Genomic DNA, 24,197 nt, shown 5'->3' with positions numbered 1-24,197 from the left:
TAGCTATATCCATCAACCATTCGACGACGACAAAAAGTGTATGAAAAGAAAAGAGAATAGAGAGAAACCAAAGCGATGATTGCATGTTATGTTAAAAAGGACCTCCCTAAACATAATTGTAAGGAAAGAAATCAAATGTTCACGCCACGCCTGAGTAGCTCGAATCTTTTACTACAGAAAGAAAAAGATGTGAATATTTGTTATGGTGAATGATTTTCTTGATTCCATCTTCTTAATCTATGCATCAGTCTTCGCCTTCTTCTTTCTAGACTTTGGTGCTGATTTAGGTGTTTCAACTGTTGCTGGTGCTTCTTCTTGCTCAGTAGTAGCAACAACTGGCTCATCAGCCTTCTTGCCAGAACGCTTACGCTTTCTAGCCGGACTTGCTTCTTTTTGAGGGGGGACGATAGAAGCAGACGATGGAGCGGGGATTTCTTCAGCGACATCAGCTTTGCCTTTTGTTTTACGTCCCTTGGCTTTCGGGGTCTTGGGAGCTGGAGTTGGTGATTTTTCAACTTCGGCTTCGGCTTCCGGTTCACCTTCGGCATCTTCTTCTTCCTCAACTGTAGCTGTAACTCCAGCGGTGGCTTCTCCTACGAGTTGAGCATCGGCAGAAGCATCTGCTCCAATGTTGTTCTCATCAGCGTAGGCGGCGGCAGCATCATCACCCATCTCCTTAGCTGTAAGGTTACCTCTGCGATAAGAGTGCATGCGCGCATTGTAGAGACGGAGATTATCTTTGTAGGCATCTTGCCAAAGCTTGATCGACTATCAGCAATGGAAAGAAGAAAAAAAAAAGAGCTTGGATGAGAAAACTTACAGCTTTATCCTTAGGAGCCATATCAGTCCATCTCTTGGTACCTTCACTTGAAACCTCTCCCTTGGGAACATCGCCAAGATCTTTCGCGATAATGGGACGAGCGGTTTGCATATAGAGGAAGAATGGAGTCAGAGGACGCTTTGGCGCATTGGGATCATGTTGTCTCTTTTTTCTTTCCTTCTTATCTGGAGCAGTATCCACGGCTTTAGCTATGATAGGACTTGCCGCGCGTTGAAGAGCACCCAAAGTTTCGAGGAGAGGATTGTCGCCGAGCTTGGATAGAGCTGTATCGATGGTATAACCGGTGCCATGTTCGCCGAGGACAGCATTGGTATGTTTGATGTAGGCCGAGGAAACACTTGAGATAGCTTCTTGTAAGGTCGCGAGACCACCGATAAACTTGGACCACATTAGCGTTTGCTCACAAAGATACAAGTTTAAATCCATTTGCTGGCGGGTTGGTGGGGTCGCCATTGTGTTGAAACGCGAAAGAGTTGATCAGATGTAAACAGTATTGACGCGTGATAGAAGACTCTGAGATAGATTTTGAAGTTGGGATTTTGGATGTGACAATAGGTGCAATCGAGTCGCGTCAATGTGCGATTTTGATATTTGTATGATTCCAATATATATATATATTGGGTATAGTCGTTGAACTTCTATAGCTGATGGGAATGATGTATATAGGTAATGGCGGGGGGGGGGGGGGGGGGGGGGGTGGATAGTTGATAGATTGGAATGCGATGAAGAAGATGGAATGGCTCGAGACAAGGAATGTAAAAAGAAGAATAAAGAAGAGGAAACTTACAGTATCTCTGGTTCTCACAAAGCTTGCAACATCGATTTGTAAAGTTGCTCCATCACCAGCTGGAACCTCCTTTGGCTTTTCCTCCGTCTTCTTTGGACGTGGCATTTTTAATATTTTTTTAATATATTTTTTTTGGATTAATATGTTATGTAGATGAGTAAGTATGGATGGAGGGTTGTAAGTATGGATTGAAGGTTGGTATGTTTGGATTGAAGGTTGGTATGTTTTGTTGTAGGCTGTCGTTGCTGATATTCCAAGCCTGAGAATGATAAGAAGTGAGTTAAAATTTGAGGGATTATGTTGGGGGGTTTTGGGGATATTGGGGGGGGGGAAGGTGAATTATTTAAAAGCGAATTATGGGCTTTCCGATCACTAAGATCACTGGGGGGTATGGGAGGCCGCACCAACTCGTTTGTGAGAGAAGTGAGAGTGAGAGTGAGGGAAAAGTTATTAGTGAGGAAAGGAATAATAATAATAATTGAATGAGTGGGGTTCGGAGGGGGTATGGCGAGTAAAAGATTTTTTGATTTTTTTTTTTCTCTTTTTCTTTTCTTCCTCCTCTTCTACTGTGGGTGTATTGGTAGAGGACTAGACAGACTGTGGGTGTAGGGGGGTTAAAGGAAAATACGCGCCATTTATTTTAAAATTGAACACTGAAAATCTATCATCTATTTTACTACTAGGTATAGAAGGGTAGGTACAGTATGAGAGTGCGAGAGTACATACATACATTATTGGAAGAAAGGTAGGAGGAGGTAGGTGGGCAGTAGATAGTAGATACAAAGATAGCAGCAGTGTCGTATTTCAGAGTCGTTTCCGTCTCTGATTATAGTGTTAATAATAAGTACCTACCCTCGAGCTATCTATACAAATAGGAATAGTATTATTTGCTCTCAAATCATTACAAACTATACAAATTACACAAATTATTACAACTTATTACAATCTTCATATTCAATAATATCATTGTAAAGAGTTACTCGCTACTCAACAAGAATTGATATTCAGGTAATTATACAATCAATAATACTCATGCTTTACAGACTGCCTCCTTTATTATCTAGACAGGTATTGAACGAAGACTTTCTTCTTTGCTTCTCCCAAGCCGTTCTGATTCATTCGGTTTGCTTATATTGGCACTGTATCATTCTCATAGGGGGAGGCCACGGGGTCTTTTTTTTAATTCAATCTAGTACCTAGCTAGGTATAGATCTCTACACGTTTCGGCGCTACGAAGCCTCAAAGGTTCCTCTTCCCCGTCCCGATTTCGGTGGTCGTGTACTACAGATTAATCAACCACCCCCAAGAGGTAGAAGGTACGAGGTTCAGAACAAGTTTTAAGAGAGATTCATTTACGAAACACCTGGATCTATAAGATGGTACCATCTAAACCACTAGTTTTCTGGTTGTTCTATTGAAGGGCTCCTTCCTTCAGTGGTCAATCCCGATCTGGGTTTCTCCTACAAATTGTGTGAGCACTAGATATCTCTGTACCTATACCGATTCTGGGTACTGAATTGGATGATTAAACTCAGCTCAAGTTCCTCAACTGATCCAATTTGTATTTGGTAACAGAAAATTGGCTTTTGTGGGCGCATTACAGGGTATACCTAAACATATTCTCGTATCACGATATCACCCGGCCTCTCCTACCCTACTTGACCCCTACTCTACCCATATTAAGCCTAATCACATTGCCACATGTGCTCTCTCCTCTCTCTCCTTGATCTGCTTTCGCTTCCTTTGCTTTTGAACATTTCACCACCACTGCTATTATAAAGACTCTATGAATTCTTCAACAATTGGATACTGTTTGGATACGTTTGAGAACCTTGGAAGCTATAATCATATCAATACAGATGGCACTGGATGGATGTATTTACTGTCGCACATCCAACACCTCTCTACCTCGGTATTGGAGCACTGTTGGAAGTTCCCATTGTTGATAAGGTTACCCAATCTCCAAGAATTCAGACTTTTGATAAGGATTGAGTCACTCTTTACTATCAACCAAGGCTACCTAATAACCCCCATCGATAGCTCTGCAATGGTTCAAAACACGTACATATTCACTCACACCTAGGTAGTGAGGTACACATCGTACTAAACTCAAGATAACCTCCTCACTCACGGGGCATTCTAGATTGGGCCTTCAAAAGCACATTCTCTTATTACCTAGGTGCTCATATTCCTCATAAATCAGGTACCTCCAGTGCTCAAGGACGTACCTACTACCTACTACCTACCTCGAGCATCTAACCAACCTTATCAACAGCCCACACCCAAATCTAATAGACCTCTCCACCTTTACTAGCTTCACTACCTTTATTACTTTCACTACCTTTACTACCTCTATTACTTTCACTACCTTTACTACCTTTACTACCTTTACTACCTTTACTACCTTTACTACCTTTACTACCTTTACTACCTTTACTACCTTTCCTACCTTTACTACCTTTACTACCTTTACTACCTTTCCTACCTTCATAGCTATCCCTACAACTCACCAAGCTGGTAAGGTTACCTAAGTACTCTTTGACAACGCCGGCGCAACTCCCGTCGGTTCGGTGTATCAGTGATCGCCATCAGGTCATAACATTTTACTACACTGACTGCAAGCTTTCCAATCATTCCCCTCCATTGCTACACAATTCTACCTCATTCACAGCTGACCGCAGGACCAACATAAAAACACCTTTGGATTCCTTTCTCGTGCGAGATTCAATCTTACTGGATCATCTTGACTTGGCGTACAGCGAATATCGTATCAAAACCCCACCAAATTTGAAGATATTCGGCTTGGCTTACCTATTTGCTAATAAATTGACCCCTCAAAAAGCCTTCAATCACTTGGTCCACTAATCTACAAAGCAAAGGACTCATAGCTGCTTGTCTTATTATTTCCTGTTGTTCGATTTGAACCCCTCCATAAGTTCAACAACTACATATTCGAAGATATCATGGCAAGTATGATTTCGTTCAGCAGCTCGACGCTGCTTCTATCCTTGGCGATCCTACTACTATTAGCACATCCAGCTCATGCATTTGGTGCGGGAAATATTGCTTCGGTTTCAAAGATCGAGGGAATAAACTGTAAGTTCATATCTGTACCGCCAATACAAGAGAACCCTTTCTGATTTGGTATTCAGGGCGCCATGGAGATATTGAAGATACCCTCCTTACACTTGTGATGTCAAGAGCGTGTGGTGGTAAGAAGTTTGATAAAATGATGGTAGCAAGAGTTTACTTTGGTAACTGGCTTAGAGATTACTGTTAGTATAATATCATCACATCTTGAACTATCCCACCCACCCCTCAATCTCACGGTTATCGGAAACTGATCTTTTTTTCCCCCTCCTCCAGCTCAAGCAATCGATGTTGGTACCGTCAAATATGTTTCTGCCGAAGCGATTCGCATTTTACTCTGGGTTCTTGGATTTATGACATTCGGATATGGCACCAGAGAATTCGAAGTTACAGCTCAAAGATTGGGTTGTTATCGACCAGAAGATCACATTGATAACCCAAAGGACTATGCCGATAACCTTGATGCTTCAGAATATGATCCTAGACTTCGAGGTCCAGTCGATGAAGAAGTTGAGCTCGCTATCGATCCCCGAACTGGCATGAAGAACTATATTGCCAACGAGCACGTTGGAATCATGTCATCTGCTGAACATGTCCGAAAACTCTTCCGTGAATCTATTCGACTTGGTAGATCCTATGGAAGAAACCAGAACAAGGACGACTTATATGAGGCACTGCGATTGATGGGTACTGGACTACACTGTCTAGAGGATTTCTCTGCTCACAGCAACTACACCGAACTTGCTCTTATCGAGATGGGTGAACGTGATGTGTTCCCACATGTTGGAAGAAGAACTCGAATCGCGCTTCCAGGCGCTGAACATGAAGTTTACCCACTCATTACTGGTACCTTTGGTGGTGTTGACTTCCTTCACTCTGTCATGGGTGAATTCGACGATAAAGCAACTCAAAGCGAAATCCAAGCCCTTGAAGGAACCATGCAAGAAGGTAGTGAAGGCAATACCAGTGTCTTAAAGGACCTATTGAGTTCAGTTCCTTCCGGACTTTTTGGTGGTAAAGATGAAGCTAGCAAAGCAGATGAGCTTCAAGCCAATGCTGCTGCCGCCCAACAATCTCAAGAGGAAGTCTCTCCAAAAGATCCAGAAGCTTTCACGATCCGAATGCAAGAAGTCGCCAAGGAAATTTATCCAATCATTCAATGGCACGACGAGACTATGCAATCAATTCGTGAAGCTATCGAAAAGATTCCTATCCTTCCAGATCTCATCGAGAACATTGAGGAACAAATCAACATTTTTGTCTTCTCTCTCCTTGCTCCATTCGTTCTTCCAATCATTGGCCAGATTAAGACCGAATTGAATACAGGTTCCTCCGAGGTTATTCAAAGCAGTAAGGACAAGCAATTGATTGTTTTCCATGACGACCATTCTACTGATCCTACACATTCTATGTTATCCAAGGATCATTTTTCTAACGTAAGTACTACGTCTTTTAGTACAATTGTTATCCGCAAAGCGACCTTTCCTCGGGTCGCATGATGCCTTTGACATCACGCTTGACTGAAGAATACAATAACCATTCCACAATCATCATTGATACTAACATACTTTTTAGATCCTCAACGAATGCGCTGGTAGGATCGCTTCTCAAGTTCTCAAATGGGTTGTTCCTCAACTCATTTCTTGTTGGGATGATGAACGTATCGATCCCGATCGTACAATTAATCGTATCGTTAACGGTGTTTTCCACCATCCCGCTCTTCGCAACTATGGTGATGATGGAGCAGCTGATGGTCGTCAACTTATGTTCAGAGTTGTAGAGGAATGGTGGCGCAACAAGGACGGTGACGAACAAGAGGAATACCGAAGAAAGTTGAGCAGAGATGGAGTTGAAAATGGAGAAAATCATCTTGAAGGGGTTCATGATACTGGTCATGGATGCGGTGCACCACTTAAGATGTCCAAGCAAGGTCCTATGATGTCTTCATCAAATCCAATGGCAAATGAAATTATGGGTGGATTTGCTTCTTCAATGGGTGGTAACGGTGGATCAGGATTTGGTGGACAAGCATCTGACGGTATTGGCAAGTTTGCTGGAGAAGCAGTTGGCGGTGGTGCTTTTGGTGGTATTGTTGGTGCTCTTGCTGGAGGCGTTGGTGGAAGCCTTTTGGCTGGAGTTCTAGGTGGAGGAGGGAGAGAAGAATCGTATTCTTCCGAAGGTTACAACTCGCAAGGTAACTACCAGCAAAGCTATACTGAAGTAGGTCACTCTGGCAATCGCTATGCTCAAGCCGAGTATACACAAGAACAATTCCCGGATGGTGGCAGACGAACAGAATATCAACAATATGGTCAGCAAGGAAGTCACGGATCTGGCTTTGAACGAATTAGCGAGCAAAGACCTCGATATGGTGGAGGTTACGAAGAAACCAACGAACGCATCTACGAACGTTCTGATGGTAGAGTCGAAACTGAAAGATGGCGCGAGGGGGAAACCGCTGATGGACGTCACTATCATGAAGCGGAGCATCATAGAGAAGAGAGATCCGGTAGTGATAGTGATGATAGTCGCAGAAGCCATAGAAAGCATCACAAGCATCACAGTCGTCGTGGAAGTAATGATAGTAACGAGGATAGGGATAGACCACAGGAGTATATTCCAGAGAGAGAGGAGCGCAGAGAGAGATTTGAAGAGCCTCGTCAGGACTATGGTGGATATGGTCAACAAAGAGAAGAACATGGTGGGTGGGGTGGTGAACGTGAAAGATTTGAGGAACCACCAAGACATGAATATGGTGGTGGTGGTGGTGGTGGTGGTGGAGAGTTCGGTGAGGCGGTTGGAGGATTGGCGGAGAGATTTGGTGGTATGGGATTCGGTGGAGGAGATCATGGAAATGAAGGTGGTTGGGGTGAGAGGGAGAGAGAAGAGGAAAGAGAAGATGAATATCGTGAGGAGAGGAGAGAGGGACGTGGATGGGGTTTCTAGATTTCTAGGGACATGATGAGTGATGGGATATGAGGAATGAGAGTATGAGCGATGATGATATGATATGACGCTATTGAAATCGTTCAGTCAGGCAAACGAATGGAATATGCGAAAACGATAAATTTCATTGAGACGGACCTAGTTAGATAGATCTTTTGAAAAGTGTTCCAGTTTCAATGCTATTACGATGCTTTTCTACTTATAACTTCGATGCTTTGAATATTTTTTATGTTTCAATGCGAGTGAGTGTATGATGGGTAATCAGCGATTCATTCTAGAGATGGAGATCTATTGGTTGGGCTTTTTGTATCTTGTATCTTGTAGGGACGTAGGTGTAGAAATAAATGGTGGGAATTGTTTCGCTTGGAGATTAGATGTTTGGAAAGGGGGGTGTTTTGGGGGCGGTATTTTAAAAGTAGGGGTGGTTCTTAGATGTTGAAGTGAATCTGATTGGATTGGATTGGGTTGGACATCGAATTATGTCTTGTATTTGTGACATCAAAGAATGACTCTCTATAAGCTTTTGCTGCGCTATTTACACTACCTAGTCATATATAACCCTTTGATGTGTGAGTTTGGACCTGTAAGTTTGAGTAGACATTGCATGTGCATGTCATGTGTAATATCCTCATTTTTCCATCTCCCATTTCACATGCACTCTGCTCTGTACTCTGCAACTCCCTCTCTCTGCCACCCCTCTACTCACTCCCCTCCTCATTCTCCTCTGGATCCAAATCCTCCTGATCAAACACCGCCTTCTCCATCAACGCCACCGCATTCCGAATAGGCAGTCCGACCACATTATCCCAACTCCCCTCTATCCTCTCCACCAACATCGCGCCCATCCCCTGGATCGCATATCCGCCCGCCTTGTCGACTCCCTCCCGCGTCTTCACATACGCCTCGATCAATTCATCCCCCATCTCCGCATCAAACACGACTTTCGTTTCCACGACCTCATTCTCGCAATTGTATCCTGGATACCGCGCGTCTTCCCGCGGCGCGACAATCGCGATGGCGGTAAACACTTTGTGGGATTTTTCGTCGCGGAGTCGTTGCAACATCCGGATGTGGTCGGCTTGCGACCGGGGTTTCTCGAGGATGGCACCGGAGTTGGTGACGATTATGGTGTCGGCGGCGATGATCAGAGAGGGGTCGGGGATGCTGGCGAGGGAATTGTTAAGACAGTGGGTGTATACCGAGAGGGCTTTTTGGATGGCGGTTTGCAGCACGTAGTCGAAGGGACCGAGGTGTTCTTTGGAGAGGTTTTCCGGGAGGGGGGAGGGAATGATTTCGAGGTTGGTGAGACCGATCTGTTGGGGGGGGGGGGGGGAGCAGATGTTAATTACTTTCTATCTTACTACACATCCATCCTTCCATCCATCCTTCCATCCATCCATTCATCTATTCCTTGATGTAACAATATAAATCCTAACATATTGAGAAAATCAAAATCACAAACATACAGAAGCCAATATCTGTTTCCGCCTCGGACTCGCAGATGCAAGAATAATCCGTTTTCCTTTTAATTCTTGTAAAAGAGGAATGTCCAGCGGAAAGGGGCCCCGCGGTAAAGGTCCTTTGCCGGTGGATATAGATTGGGATGCGGGACGGTTGGGGAGCGCGCCGTGTTGAGCAGAGGCGCTTTCGTAGCTTGGGAGGGGAGTGTATTGGGATTTTTCGTCGGGCATGGTGTGGGAGGGAGGGGGATTAGTGGTGCGGTGAGGGTGAGAGGTTTGATGGAGGTGGAAAATTGGAGATTGGAAGAGAAATGTAAGTTTATGAGTTTGCTGGTTGATTTGATTTGATTTGATTTGATTTGATTTGGATTGATTCGATTCGATGTTATAGGGATAGATATTCGAGTACGAAATGCGGGTTTTCATAATGGAGGGTTTCGTTTCGTCAGCCTTGTGGATGGGATGGGATAGACAGGGGTTTTTAGGTGGGGATTAACCTTATTGGTGTAGCGAGCAGGGTTGTGACTTCTTTATGAAATTATTACAGTATTGTCATCATCGTAATGATATTTTATTAAGTTTCTTATATCTTGATGAAATGGTGGTGATGGTAAGGAATTATTATTGATCATTTTCGGTCATGTTAATACTGCGATTTTTTGTTAGAATTTTGGGAGAGTATTTTGTTAGATGTTGAGTATGTATTGTGCGTGGTATTCTGATGATGATGATGAGATATCTTCATGTACCTACTGTCTTGACTGTATGTATAAAGCCCAAATCAAAGGAAACCTGTCGATGAGACATTTAGTAGTCTTTCCGACAGGTTGCTCAATCTATACAACAGAGTACTGTATAGTATAGTTAGTAGCTAACCTATGCAATCTGCCTCAAACTCTCTTCAACAACATCGGCTATAGCACACGCTACCCCTACTTCAGCTCGATATGATGTCATCGCCCAGAAAATTCGAAGCTCCCTGCAAGCTATCGTGTGTCCGTCCCAACTCAGTCCTTTTTGCGATGCCAGTCTTCCTCGTATCCCATATTTCGCATAGTTATACGCCGTGACCAAAGCCACCCTCACAAATAACGATACAAGTCGATATGTCGCATCGCATCTAATCTAGATGTCCGGAGACTGTAGACCACTCACGGGGCGAAACCCCATACTCTGTCGTTGAAACCTATTCTTAATATTCTACACCACACACGCCTGAGATTGCATCTGTAATCTCTTCTGCACCTGTTCCGGTAATCACCAGGATACGTGCCTTTCTTCAACTTTGCGGCGACGAGGTGCTTGTATACACTGACTGCTTGTCGATGCGTCTGAACCGGATTATGTTCATATTTTCCTAAATCATTTGGTGAAGGTTTTCAGTTTGTTCTGGAGTTGTATCTCCGCTTGGAGGGTGTAAAGCTGCGGTTTCTATCTTCTTGTTTTTCTTTTGTTTTGCGCAACTTCTATTTGAGCTTACGCATGTAATTCCTTTCTTTGCTGATTTATTCAACTCTTGAGATTTACAGAGCTGCGCTTTTTGTTTATGGCTCTGCAACGTATCATCGATAATCGACTCGTCTTCCGAAGAACTGATCGAGGCGTCCGCTTCATTCTGTGCAATTGGTTCTTGTTCCTGATCTTGTACATTCTCGGCAGGAGAATCGTGGTTGTTTCCTAGCATTGTTGTTTTTTGTTGATCGGAAATCGCAGTTTGTGGAGGCTCAGTCGGACTTGATGTGTGGTCATGTATGATGATAGGTAAAGGCTTTGGGTCCCAAGACAGATCCTCGCCATGGTTGGGATTCATGTTTGTTGATATCACCTTGGCGATATGGAGTTGGGGATTGAAGATGGAATTTCGATTATGTAGTTGAATGTTCATACTTCTTGGAAGATCCGATCTACGAGAGCTTTATATGTGCGAAATGTGCTAGTGCATGACCACATGCCTATATTCACATGTGTCGCAACAATATCCAGCGTAAATATTACTTCCAGTTTTATCTTCAAATGCTTAGAAAACAAATGAGAGTTGTAGTTTCCTAGATAGTGATGAAAATCACTCATATAGCACTCGAGATAGGTAGCTCCAAGAGATTTTTGTTGAAGAAGGTTTGTGCAGCAGGATCTCATAACTTCAAAGATGCACAACTCAAGAAAATAGTTGGACATATTGACTATAGTGGTGACAGTCTTGGTTGGTTAGTTTCAGTAAACCTGTGATTGTGATAATGGATTCTCTATATTGTTGGCGATTTGAATAGTGCTTAACCTCAGTTTGCTATATTGAGCTTGTACATATAATTCTTGTGTCCTCATAGTGCATTCCGAATGTTTTCTGATTTGAATTGTTCCACTTCGTAAACAGCTGCCGCCCCCGATATATTTAGTCACCGTCTGAAGTGAGACTCTTGGGCGTGTGCTTTTATAAGATGATCATTGAGTAGAGTTTGGTCCTTGAATCCATGGCCTAGCCCTCGAGGGCAGCTTACGGCCGAACAACAGTAAGAACCATGCCATTTCTTCATATGTTCTTCCAATCTACTCTTTCTGTTGAAATCTCTCGAACGACTCGCGCAATCGGGTACCATACAAGTAAACCTCTTCTTTTCACCAGGTTGTATAACGCAGCAGTGTTGTCTAATTTCTGCTTCTGTACCAAATCTCGCATTGCAAGCTGCGCATATATGGCACTGTTCGTGAGCCATATAATAATGAGCCTGCAAAGCCCTGTAATTGATATAGAATTTGCCACAAGCGGGATGCGGACATTTTTTGGGGCGCTGTTCGGGTAAGATATCATCAAGCTTCATTGATTGTGGTTGTTTTTGATGGGTCTCACTTTGGCCGGGCAGATATGAACTTGCAAGTGTGGGTTTGATAGATGTATCTAAAGGTTCATTCCCTCCCGTCTTCATGGAAGCTAATGAATTGACGCGCCGATCTGTATTCTCATTTGACACTTTCGGTATTGGTGGCGAGGGTTTCCAATTGGGAGCCTGCCCTGCACCCATGAGGGAATTGATACCATCTGTCAGTTTTGGAGCATACTGGTATGTAGTACCATGATATGTAGCGAAGCTTGCTGGAACATATTGAACTATACTTTGGGGCTGTGTGGCGACATGAGGTGGATGAGATTGTGAAATAGATTCCCGCCGACAATTCGTGGAGTCGCCAATCATCAAAAGGTCGTGCTGATCCATAGGTCTCATATGGCTGGGCCATAAGTTGGAAGAGGATCCTGGATCTGAGGTTCCCGCTTGCGTATTTGGATAGCTACCTGTCCCAAGAGCATTGCGAGGTTCGCACCAAGTGCAATATACCTCTTCTCCATCAGGCCCTACTATTCGAAGAATAGTATTTGCGCGGTTACATAAATGGCAACTAACTGATGGAGTAGCTTTAACCTTTTTGGTTCTTAGTGGCAGAGGAGTTTCCTGGTTCGAATCCTGATACCCTGATGATCTCTTTACAGTAGGTGCACAATCAGTTTCCGATTTGTCACTCGTCTCTTGAGATTTGTTTGGCCTCTGCGAACGTGCTCGAGTTTCGTAAATTGGTAACCTTTGTCTGCGTTCCTCGAGAAGCTTTTTTCGAAGACTGGCAGCCAATTCAACAGCTGCGGTCAATCCTGGCCTTGAAGTTCTTGGAGAGAGTGTTGAAATACGATATTGTTGGTCGATTTTTGGGTGATAGATTGAGTTTCACGAGGGCTTGTTATTTCGACAAGATCTACAGTAGTATCAGGGAAGTGCTATGCCATAGTTCCAGTAAGCGATTCCGGTGTATTTTTGATTAGCTGGGACTTGAGCTGTTCTGCGTATTGATTTATGGTCTGCAGGTTTTCGAAAAAGCTTATTCTCGAACTCTCAGACCCCTTGTAGGGTATTGGTTCTAGATTCAACACTTTGATAATCTCAGATGCCACGAATCTCTGTCGAGTATCTCCATCTTCTAAGAGGGATAGATGGCAAATAACCTCTTCTACGTAGGCATATTTCAGAATGCTTGAAACTCTGGGATAGAAATCTAATACATCCCTGAGCACTCTCCAAGCATCACTGCGTTCAAGGGTTTGGACATCATTCTAATTTCGTAAGTCAGCATGCTCTAAGTGATGTTTTGGAGATGTTAAAGTAAAGACTTGAACCTTAAGCGTGCCGCCATTCAAGCAGGAAAACAAGATCAGAAACTTACAATTGAGGATTTGGTGTTTAGTCTGCGAATTATTTTTGATATCCTTAGCGCTACGCTCATTGTAATGTCCTCACGGCCTGGTCGTCCCCTCTTCAAGATACCTTGAAAAAGAGAAATAGCGTCGTCATGTTTGCCTTGGCCGAGAAGAGAATCAGCGAATGCAACAACCATAGACAACTCGCTATCGATATAATAGTTGGACTTGGTCGAGAGTCCAATAAGAAACTCTTGAGTTGTGGTCGACATTTCCAACTGGCCCACTGCCTTTCTAAAAATCGAATTGACCAGCCCCTCGGCTAAAGATTCCATTCGGCATCTGTTTAAACAGTTTACCAGTGTTGCACCAATAAGAAAGACTTCCATAGACTGAGAACCATAAATTCCTTTGACTTCATCAAGGATAGGTCCGAGCATATCTCGCGCATTGTCATATGATTCAAGCTTGACCTGGCCAAACGCAATCAAAACTCTAGTCGTCAAAGGCAGATCATCATAGACAACTCCTTTTAGTTTGGCCAGTGATATAGCTCCATATAACTCTGCCTGAGTCAATAATTCAATGGTCGAGTATGCAAAAGACTTTCCAAAGGGGTGCCAGTCAACTTGGCGGTTGTATTTATAACGGTGTGGAGACTCTTCGCTTGTGAGGATTGATGCTAACCCAAGGCCTATAATTCCATTCAAATATTTTATGCCGTAATGGTCAAGACTTTCAAGCTGTTCATGAACGATTGCGTGACCTAGGTATAACGATTTGACTCCAGGCCATTCTTTGAGATACTCAAGGCAACTTAATATCAAGGGATCAACTGTCGCCGGAATACTGTCCCCCATCAATTTCGAAAGACGTATGAGGAATTTAGCTAAGGTAGCTAGATATCTGGCTATCTTGGCCCTAAAAAATGATGAGCATTTTATCTCAACACATTAAACATTACGAAAGAAAGTGACTACCTATCTAATTGCCGATCATTCAGATATTCCATGAGATCTTTCATATCAAGGACACACAGAAAAGGGACGCATGTTGTCTGCACAATATCCGACAACTGGCTTTCTACCTCCATCCACGATATTTCCGTGTATGGTGTTGGAAATGCCTTCAATATCAGCTCCAACATGTTGAACTGGATGTTTCGCCGTGCTCTATCATCGGAATTGGAAGACAACCACTGTTTCCAGCTTTCGTCTACACATATATTTGACTTAACAACGTCTCGAAACCCCTTATGATTCCATTATCCTTCGCCTCTTGAATTATATTCTCTAGATCTAAATCAAGTCCAATGCTCGTCTCAGAGCACTCGACGATTTCGCCTTCATCATTCCAGGTCTTGGAAGGCTGGCAGATACGTTCGAAGAATATCCGTGGTAATTCGTGGCATTTGAAGAAGGCCAGGAATTGAAACCTGCGTCGAGAGACTATCCTAGACGGAAACCCAAACTCGTGTCGACGCCCCATGCTTATCAAAGTGATTGTTGGTTGCACCCGCCAATGTACAAAATTATCTGTCGTCGAGGCAAAGATTTACAAGGTATATAGATGGCTAGATCCACCAAGAGTTAAGACTGGCTCCGATGACTAGACCGTTGCTTTTAGCATTGGAAATGCCTGGGAACGTAGCGTAGACGAGAGGTTGATAAGATAGCTTTCTTCCAGATGATATATAATCTGCTTGTATTGGAGGCTGGATAGAATAGATTTCGGTGTAACGACTATACTGCGGGGTATGTTGCACTGAGATAGCCTTGCTTGTATACTATGGACTTGATTCGTTAGAAAGGTGAGGCAATAGGCAGCCATCCAAGTTGGGCTGATATCACACTTCAAAAGACCTTTATTTTTCATAATTGATAAACACAAATGAAAAAAGATTAAACAAAAATGTTTAGGGCGACGTCGAAAACTGTACGGGTCAAGGGAATATCTCCACATTTGAATCGGGAAGAGTTTTTAGAGAAAGCAGAGTATTGTTCACGCGACCTGCGCCGGCCATGGCCCCAGTCAGTCAATCTTGGTAATTCTAAGGTCAGTAGATACACTTGATATCTTTTGTTAGAAGGAATCCAGTACTCTGAAGATTCATTACGGATTTTCGATGGGGTTTGGCATGATTTTTCGCTTTTAGGTATTGTGCCTCAATAAAAGATGTAGTCTTACATTTTCAAACCGGTATGGGTTTTAGCGTTTTGGACTGCAGTCTGTTATCCTGAACGGCAGGACAAAGTTGCTAATCAACTTTTCGATTACAGATATCTCTTGTGATTGAACAAGAGGATCAAGTGGGGACAATCACCTTGCCCTCGCTCAAGCACAAAGAGGAAGCTTTAAAGTACCACAACACAGAATGGGAATTTGATGACAATTTCAACGGCATTACAACTCTGTATTCATCAGACGACCCAGAGGTAGAGTCAGTCATACCATTTTTCTTAGGCTCCGCAAAATTCTAGACTAACTCCACTTGACCTGCTGTATCTTTTGGCGACAATGGGCTACATTCAAAGACTTTACGCACTTTGAGATTTTAACTTCTCTGAAAATGACGCTGATTCAATGTTTACCACAGTGTTTGCGCTGTTCATGGTCTGAACGGAAATGCATTTGATAGTTGGGTAGCCATCAAAAGCCAGAAGATGTGGCTACGCGATATGCTGCCACTGTCAAAACCTTTTGACAAAGCTCGCATCATGACATTTGGATACAGCTCTCGTCTGCGCGATAGAGGTAATCTCTCTGGAATCACTGTCTGGTCACAAGATCTGCTTCGAAGCGTCAGCATCCTTAGAAAAACCAAGAAAGTTAGTCCTCTTTCAAATTTCCAAACTCTTTGGCGACATTTCTTTGTGTCTGATTCTCTGTAGGAAAAAGAGCGCCCTATTTTGTTTGTGTCTGATTCTCTGTAGGAAAAAGAGCGCCCTATTTTGTTTGTGTGTCATTCGATGGGAGGTCTTGTTGCTCGCCAGGTAAGTGTCGCCTTATCTGCCGCCACAACTGCAGCTGCTAAGTACCAGTCACCTAGGCAATGGTAGAGTTAGATAAATACGGAAGCCAACCGGAATATGGTGGGATTATTCCTGCAAAATGTGCTCTGCTGTTCTTGAGCACCCCTCATTCTGGCTCACTCGAAGCTGACTGGAATGACTTCCTGACTGACATCGCCCAACTAACTATGGGTGTGCGAAAAGAAATCGTGAAGACACTTGGGAGTTTTAACCCCATGTCAACTGAGAGTCAGAGAGAATTTATGAACATGAACATCATACCCCCATTTGACGCGTTTTTCGAGACTCGGGTGACTTCTGTTGCCAGGATTATTCACCGACAGGTACGTGGGTCAAACTTCGCTCAAATGAATCCAGTACTGATTCTAGCAAAGATTGTTACACAGCAGTCTGCCAGCCTGTCAAATTGTACAGCGAAGGGAATGCCAGATGTTGATCACAACACAATATGCAAATTTGAGTCAAAATTTGGAGGGTTTGAACAAGTGGTGGATAAGCTGAGGTACCTAAAAAGCATTTTGGATGGAAAGTCTAATAACTTTGCAATTAAAATCGATGCATAAAGCCCTAAGCTCTTGAAATGATATTCACGTTGCCTACAACGCTGACAATATTGATCAAGAAACCATGGGATTCCCCACCCATTGCATCCAACTCATTCCTACCCGTCGGTAAAAAGTTCTTCGAAGGCAAGGGCTTGAAGCGAAACCCAAAAACGCAAGGTCGGCAAGTAGATATGAATAATCTTGCCGATTCTGTTGAGAAATTAGATAGGAATGATTACTCATCTCTTGTAATGACAGGCATAGGGGGTATTGGGTAAGCTTTAGCCTTCATTAAGAACCAACAGTCAAACTAAAAATTATTCAGGAAGACGACGGCTGTACTAGAAATCGCTCGTAAAAATAAAGACCGACGTAATATATTTTTCGTGCACGCCACCGATGGAGAGTCATTGAGAAAGGCATATCTTGATCTTGCAATGCAAATAGGCCATGAGTATTTGCTTAAAGACTACCAAGGCCGAGATCTGTATAACATTTGGAGGAACAACACTTCCGATGAAAAGATTGAAAGATTCAAGAAATGGTTGGGTGACGAAGAGAATGAAAGTGCCCTGCTCATTCTTGACGATATTGACGGGATGAAAGACTTTGGTCGAAATCCTTTCGCTGACATCCCTGAACAAGCAAGGAACATCTTGTTGACAACAAGGAATCCCAATATCCGTCTACGAGACGACTGCAAGACTATCAAGTTGAATGACATGAAGATTGATGATATTGTGACTATCTTGAAAGAGGTCCGATTGTTGGAAGATGAAGACACACAAGACTTTCTCGACCTAAATAATTATGATGTCTTACTCTCTATTGCTAAAGCAGTTCATGCACATCCACTTGCTGCCTGTATAGCCATGAAATATATCATCCAGGTTCAGTCTCTTGACGATTACATGTCCGCTGGCCAGGATTTTGTTTCCATGCTTTCTGGCCCAGACCACAAAGCACGATTGACATTTCTGCAATACAAGCCACAAATACCCTCTATTATGGAAACATTTATCGTATCCAAGGAGCGCCTATCTCATCCTCAAGGTCCGGCTTGGTCATTGATGGAAGTGCTCAATCTTCTTGAAACGGATGAATCCATTGTTGACTTCAAGAAATTCTTCGGATTCTCAAACATTGAGAATATAGAAGAATTTCCAGACGTTGATATTCTTGGTTTGCGGAAAGAGGGCATAATGCCTTTATTGCATCAGATTGAAGAAGTTTCTTTTATGGAAAGAACCAGGCGTTCGAAGCCTCTTTGTATCCATCCTCTCTGGGCCGAATGCACTCGCCAATTGATGGGAATACACCGCATGATAAGTTTGATGAGACAAGTTTTGACAATCTTTTATTACTCGACAACTGCGGTTTCTGGCGATACTGACGGAGGAGAAAGTATGAGTTGTCACTACTATCCACACATCAAGCATTGTATGAAGATTTGCGGGAGTTTTGGCATCAGTGTATCGAGCTTGAAAATGCAGAAGGAGATTGACATGCTAGTTCATAGATTGTCGACTCGACGTTGAAGATAGCTATAGGGATACTCTAACTTTCATACTTATCTTTCTCGTCTGAAGCTTATTTTGAAATTAAGAAGTCAGGAAATTTGGGGAAAGAGGGGACAAATACCACTATCGCTTGAATGAATTTATTCCGTATTTTCTTGTTATTTTCAGGAAATTGTAGCCTGAGAACTGCCATACTAACGTAAGGGATAGCCTTGCTATGATATCGTTCCCACTATTCGCCCTGCGGCGATGACAGTCAAAATAAATGAGTCCAGTGATGAGAAGTGACAGGGTAATCTTGCTGCATGCTGTGGGACAAAATAACATCGGCGCCAATAAACCGTTCGACATGAAAACTAGCATATTACGAATGCTCACCCGTAGATGTTCTTGTAAGGAAATAGCTGCTCTTCTCTTGGTTGATGAGACTTCGTCAGAATGATTTGAGTGGTGTTTATAGATTTACATGCGACGAGATGAGAACTGGGGAATCATTGCGAACAGATTAACGCTAAAAGATCTGCACTAATCCAAAAATAGCAAAGCTTCCATATCTACATTTAACCTCACAATTTCCCATGTGACAGCCATAATTTCATACGACACCCCTCATTATCCCAACGAGCGACTCTACGATGCCTTCGGACTCTCTTTTAATAACACCTACATAATAGCGATTAATACATAAGCTCTAGCAGAAGCATTTCACTCGCTCCAAAATGTCCGCATCTCCCACGGGCGAGTCCTCAGCCAATACCAACTCCGCGAATGGTATCAATCCAGCCGATGAGAAACCACGGTTATCGGAACATGAGAAGAAGGCTAATCATATTGCTTCTGGTATGCAATTCTATAGTTCTTTCTTCTTGGGCGCCTATTGCAATATATTTGCCAATCTCATGTACCGCAGCTAATGAACATTCGTGTTCGTAGAACAGAAACGTCGTCTAGCAATCCGCGAAGGCTTTGATCGATTGGCAGAATTGGTTCCTGGATTGGAAGGTCAAGGAAGAAGCGAGAGTGTAGTTTTGAAGAAGACTGTGGATTATATACGGATACAATTAGAAGAAAGGCGCATGCTGGTTGAAGAGGCTGAGGGTTTGGGAGTCGTTATTGAAGAATTGAAGAGGGAAGCACCTGAAGCGGGAACTGCAGGATTAGCCAGTCGTGGGGCAGCATGGGGAGATGGAAGTGGTTAATATGAGAAATGAGTGTGGATCCGGGTATGGGCATTGGTACGGGGCATTTCAGATTGGCGTTGGCGCGTGGGGAAATACTTATGGCTTACATGGTCGGCGTTCTATTGTTGAGGATTGGCGGCACGATACCTTCTGGGAGAATATCCGGAGGTGATAGGGGACGACGAAACATGTCAACCTTTGAGACATAACGACGAATGAATTGTCCGGTGATAATCAGTACACGGTATTATTAAACTGGTTGATGGGCGGTGGGATAGAGTGGAATAAATGGTTAAATCCCCAATAGATCCATTGCTGTCGTCGTGCTTTGGGCGATAACACAATATTTTTATATACGAATGGCGGTCTAGATTTTATGGTGCTAAGTTTGGCCTTCGCAACCTGCCCCTCGAATCTTTCTTATACTAAAAGATACTACATAGTATTTATCGAACGGGATTTATCATGCCACTATTGAATATCTAATTTTCAGGGACAAACGCTTCTAAACTTACTATCCAATTGGTATCGTGACATAGCTGACTGCAAATCCAAGTATCGTAGCGCGGACATCGCGCTCATTCAGGTAAACCTACGTCAAAAAGCAATTTGAAGACGCCGGCAATACAAGTCATGGCTTTATTCAAGACAGATGAGATTGAATCTCGAGTATTTGGCGTTATGATCTACCAACTAAATCAACATATTGACAAGTAACAGAATCTAAGTCCCATACCTACTAATAGCTAGGCATGTAAGCAAACCTCGATCACTTCACTACTCATCGGCAATTGTTTAAGATTCTCGGCCTACAATTAGTGTGAAAGCATCGCTGGATTGGCACTCATTGGTATCATGGGCACAATCTTCGTATGAACTTTGAGATGAAATAGACTGTCTTTAACAAAGAGACGTGTGTGCATTAAAGAGTACAACGTTAAATATACAGAGCATGTTCACGATATGCAGATCAAAACAAACTTGAAGACTTCATGTATCATCCAGAAGAATCTCTACAGCGCAGTCCAAAACAATACGCATAATGCCAATCGCGGGCCCAAGCCCAAGTCCAATGGAAACACTTCTCATCAACTCATCCTCCGACCTCACCTCCTTTTCCTCCAACCCAAGCACCCCTACTTTGTGGTAAAATTCACCTATTCCAAAGTATTTGTCCGCCTCTCTATTCGCAACTGGGTGGTAAACATTAGGACAATGACAAGAAGTCTATATCCACAAAAAATGACGTGAGTGAGGAGGCCCTTTTGGATTTGTTGGTGTGGGTTGGCAAGCATTGAAATATAATTTGATATACCCAATGGTAAGTAGTAAGACATGAAGATACACATTTGAGGGCTAAAAATCCGAGGGGGAGAAACAGACAATCTGAAGAGTCAATCTATCGCACCAAGTGCTAGCAACAACTTAGCAATAAGGAATACAAGCCAAACCATAAACTTTCAACATCATTTCAAGATTCAAATTCATATTGTTCGTTTCCATTCGTATGCCTTATGAGTACAATCCTAATTACAACCCCATCCAAACACCCACACCATTTTTAATGTCCCACACCACCCGCCACCCATTCATTGAAATTTGCATCACCGGGCTGTGGAAACAGTCCTCCATTTTGGACCTCTCCGTTCGCTTGTTGTTGTTGTTGCGCATTCGCAGGTGCTTCACCTCTTCGATGCGCCTCCTGTCTCTGTTGTCTATATACTATCAAGAACACTAGTGCAGCTGCTAAGCCAATAATAATAAGACTTTCTACCAAACCATCATCAAGGATGTCATCATAAAGTCCATCCGCATCGCCGCCTGGCATAGGGTCATGGACAGAACCATAAGCATCTTCTGCGTCGTAATCGGCATAGTATGGATGATCATCTTGCAGGAAATTGCTAACCCATTCCGCTAGAGACCATTGCTTTTTAGGAGCTATTGATATATTAGAGAGTCTGCTCGCTTCCTCTAAATTGTGGATAACTTACTTGGTTCGTCAATGATAGAATTTATTTTGCCATGTGTGAATGAATTCCATGCACTTCTGATGCGTAGTTTTAACAAACTAAGGGTTACAGGTAGATATGCCTCTTCATTCGTCTCCAAAGCGTGATCATAATATCTCTTTGCGAGATGGAAATCTTGATCAAGACCGACACCATTTTCATGCATCCAGCCTAGATTGTATAATGCTTGAGCACTTTGAGGAAATTCAGATGCGGATGTATAACAAGCTGCAGCCTTCTCCAAATCTACCGGTGTGCCGATGCCATTGAGGTAATAATCACCCATTTTAACTAGAGCGTCTGTATTTGATTGCTTAGAAGCTCTAGTCCAATAAAGCAGTGCAAGTGCCGCATTCTGTAATATTTTAGGTCGAGTCGTGGATACAAGAGCTAGCCAGGACGGTATGGTCAATTTCGACTTTTGTTCATCAAGGATATATGCAACATTGGATTGCCCTTTTTCGTATCCTTGTTCAGCTGCATGCATATAGCCAATCAAAGCCAATTCGAGATCACCTTGATCATATGCATTATTTGCTTCCGCGAAGGACGTCAGAAGTGGTTCTGCCTTCTCTGCAACATTCTTGTAGTATGCAGTTGCCAAACTACAACTTCGTTCCCGGCCAACTCCCTGATCAATCAGTTCGGCGAGATAGTAATAAGCTTCAATATTACCATATCGTGCAGCTAGTTCGAAATATCGATTGGCAACCTTGATATCATTATCAGTACCTTGATCTAGATACATAGCTCCCAGGTTGACTTGAGCAGGCGCGTAGTCTTGGTCGGCAGAGGCTTTGAAGTATTGCTGTGCTAGTACGGAATTTTTGGGTACTCCTAGGCCATGAAAATACATCAACCCCATTCCATATTGAGAACCAGCATCTCCATTTTTGATGCCGCGTTCGAACCAAGTCTGGGCTTTTTCGTAGCTCTGATCCACACTCTCCCCCCTGAGATACATTCGTCCTAAATAGCCTGCGGATTTGGCAGCAATTTTGTCCAGTTGCGGTTTATCATTTTCGATAATCTTTCCATTCCTCGTCCAATATAATTTGGCAACCTTCGTGAAATACCATTTTGCACTCTTCAAATTTCGTGGAAGTCCCTTTTGGCCATCGTAATGAATGCGTCCGAGGCTGAAAGTGGCCTTGAAGTCGCCTTTTCTAGACATCAAATCGAGATATTCTAGAACATCATCAAGTGCGGCGTGGGCATCTGAACTTGGTCCTCCACCCTTCGCATTTTGTCCAGCGCTACTAAAACTTGCTCCTTCACCATAGACTCCGCCATCGTCATCTGCAAGTTGATAAGAATCCTGAACATATGCCATACCTCCTGGTGGTCCTGATCGATGCCATTCGATTGCTTTATCCGCCACTTTCTTGTAATATTTAATTCCTAAATCGCAGTTTCTTGACATACCGATGCCACTATGATGTCTATAAGCAAGAGTCATCGCAGATCTCATACTTCCTCCTTCAGCGGCGAATGTATGGTATAGCAAAGATTTTGCTTGGTCCTGCGCAACAGCTCCTCCAATTCCCGTTGCATACATAAATCCAATCATGTGTTGTGCCGAACTGTTTCCATCCAACAATGCCAATTGATGATACCTCCTGAATGCCTCGCTATAGTCTTTGGGATATGAGTAATTTCCGTAGAAGTTAATTTGTGCCAGGAGATAGATAGCATCGGAGTTATTGACATGAGCTGCCTGTTCCAAAAGTTGCACTGCTTCTGCGACTGGGCCTGGAGCTTGATTATGCGCCGGACTCTTTCCATCCGGTGGGGATCCTTGAGTCAATTTGGGAAGACTTGCAACGACATACTGCGACAAAGTTTTGACAATTCCGGAAGGATTGGAGGTGGAACGTGGATGTGATCGTTCGTAACGTTGAAGGGAATGTAAAGCTTTGTCGACTAACTCATTTTCTTATACTACGTTAGCAAACATCGAATCCCAAGTCTCATAAACTTGGTGCTTACCAGCTGTATTCCTTATTGGTGGCGCTCGATGTGATTCTTGAGCTGCAGAAGGTTGAGCTTGAATAGATGGCTTTGGACTCCCTTCTGCCGTGAGAGACGTCCCTAGCTCTTCTTCCTGAGCCTGCGCATAACATATTGGAAAAATAAAGTGCCATAAAACTACAACGGCACAAAGTCAGCATTTTTTGAGCTCTCAGTAGATTGTTCGAAACCTTACGGATGAATAATGGCAGTATAACCCGCTGGCTCGGGCTCTTCATCTTGTCAGAACCTCTCCGTGAAAACTTTTACTTCGAGTTTGAAGTAGTAAAAGAAAATATGGTCATGATTCCATGATAGTGACCAATAATCAGGATGAAGAGGCCAATTGTATAGATTGGCGGGGCTTTGTAATGTTGGGTTGCTATCTCAAAGCTGTCATCTTCGGCAATCCGCGCCAGGAAGCTCCGACCAAAGAAGCTCGGAAACCATGATTAACGATCACGTCAAAATTTAACGCAAGAGTTGAAATATTATGCTGGACAAACACATTACATATTGTTCATTTATGGCAAAATTACGATCAATATATAAATTGGTTTTTACATTTGTTTGAAAGTTATGAATGCTAGTGCCTT

General features: G+C 43.1%; 8 protein-coding genes across 8 annotated transcripts; 3 read left to right on the top strand and 5 right to left on the bottom strand.

The window, feature by feature from the left end:
• Positions 1 to 237: 237 nt before the first annotated feature.
• EAF01_002146 (uncharacterized protein) lies at positions 238 to 1,733 on the bottom strand (the record flags this gene model as incomplete). Its single annotated transcript, XM_038910397.1, has 3 exons — positions 238 to 759; positions 821 to 1,219; positions 1,629 to 1,733. 3 exons carry the CDS (start codon positions 1,731 to 1,733, stop codon positions 238 to 240), a joined length of 1,026 nt encoding a protein of 341 aa, XP_038773319.1.
• Positions 1,734 to 4,600: 2,867 nt separating this feature from the next.
• EAF01_002145 (uncharacterized protein) lies at positions 4,601 to 7,664 on the top strand (the record flags this gene model as incomplete). The annotated part of the gene is made up of 4 exons (XM_038910396.1): positions 4,601 to 4,724; positions 4,781 to 4,903; positions 4,995 to 6,154; positions 6,294 to 7,664. The coding sequence occupies 4 exons, from the start codon at positions 4,601 to 4,603 to the stop codon at positions 7,662 to 7,664; spliced, it is 2,778 nt and encodes a 925-aa protein (XP_038773318.1).
• Positions 7,665 to 8,362: 698 nt separating this feature from the next.
• On the bottom strand, positions 8,363 to 9,355 carry EAF01_002144 (uncharacterized protein; the record flags this gene model as incomplete). Its single annotated transcript, XM_038910395.1, has 2 exons — positions 8,363 to 8,977; positions 9,131 to 9,355. The coding sequence occupies 2 exons, from the start codon at positions 9,353 to 9,355 to the stop codon at positions 8,363 to 8,365; spliced, it is 840 nt and encodes a 279-aa protein (XP_038773317.1).
• A 1,126-nt stretch (positions 9,356 to 10,481) lies between these two features.
• Positions 10,482 to 10,934, bottom strand: EAF01_002143 (uncharacterized protein; the record flags this gene model as incomplete). Its single annotated transcript, XM_038910394.1, has 1 exon — positions 10,482 to 10,934. The coding sequence occupies one exon, from the start codon at positions 10,932 to 10,934 to the stop codon at positions 10,482 to 10,484; it is 453 nt and encodes a 150-aa protein (XP_038773316.1).
• A 583-nt stretch (positions 10,935 to 11,517) lies between these two features.
• On the bottom strand, positions 11,518 to 14,789 carry EAF01_002142 (uncharacterized protein; the record flags this gene model as incomplete). The annotated part of the gene is given in 5 exon segments (XM_038910393.1): positions 11,518 to 12,775; positions 12,937 to 13,217; positions 13,328 to 14,222; positions 14,282 to 14,516; positions 14,534 to 14,789. 5 exon segments carry the CDS (start codon positions 14,787 to 14,789, stop codon positions 11,518 to 11,520), a joined length of 2,925 nt encoding a protein of 974 aa, XP_038773315.1.
• Positions 14,790 to 15,212: 423 nt separating this feature from the next.
• On the top strand, positions 15,213 to 18,416 carry EAF01_002141 (uncharacterized protein; the record flags this gene model as incomplete). The annotated part of the gene is made up of 8 exons (XM_038910392.1): positions 15,213 to 15,356; positions 15,581 to 15,741; positions 15,898 to 16,129; positions 16,235 to 16,294; positions 16,351 to 16,656; positions 16,708 to 16,821; positions 16,956 to 17,152; positions 17,204 to 18,416. The coding sequence occupies 8 exons, from the start codon at positions 15,213 to 15,215 to the stop codon at positions 18,414 to 18,416; spliced, it is 2,427 nt and encodes an 808-aa protein (XP_038773314.1).
• A 574-nt stretch (positions 18,417 to 18,990) lies between these two features.
• Positions 18,991 to 20,366, top strand: EAF01_002140 (uncharacterized protein). Its single transcript, XM_038910391.1, has 2 exons — positions 18,991 to 19,238; positions 19,332 to 20,366. The coding sequence occupies exons 1-2, from the start codon at positions 19,118 to 19,120 to the stop codon at positions 19,595 to 19,597; spliced, it is 387 nt and encodes a 128-aa protein (XP_038773313.1). The 5' UTR covers positions 18,991 to 19,117; the 3' UTR covers positions 19,598 to 20,366.
• A 774-nt stretch (positions 20,367 to 21,140) lies between these two features.
• Positions 21,141 to 23,840, bottom strand: EAF01_002139 (uncharacterized protein; the record flags this gene model as incomplete). The annotated part of the gene is made up of 4 exons (XM_038910390.1): positions 21,141 to 21,520; positions 21,574 to 23,526; positions 23,581 to 23,739; positions 23,798 to 23,840. The coding sequence occupies 4 exons, from the start codon at positions 23,838 to 23,840 to the stop codon at positions 21,141 to 21,143; spliced, it is 2,535 nt and encodes an 844-aa protein (XP_038773312.1).
• Positions 23,841 to 24,197: the final 357 nt, after the last annotated feature.

Source organism: Botrytis porri, assembly GCF_014898465.1.
Source record: "Botrytis porri strain MUCL 3234 chromosome Unknown BPOR_003, whole genome shotgun sequence".
NCBI lineage: Eukaryota > Fungi > Ascomycota > Leotiomycetes > Helotiales > Sclerotiniaceae > Botrytis > Botrytis porri.
Note: the sequence above shows the minus strand (reverse complement) of the source record. Positions and strands in the feature narration are given on the sequence as shown.

Coding starts and splice junctions, on each gene's coding strand:
- EAF01_002140 (XM_038910391.1), top strand. CDS start 19,118: ATGTCCGCATCTCCCACGGGCGAGTCCTCAGCCAATACCAACTCCGCG. Junction 19,239..19,331: donor GGCTAATCATATTGCTTCTG/GTATGCAATTCT, acceptor TCGTGTTCGTAG/AACAGAAACGTCGTCTAGCA.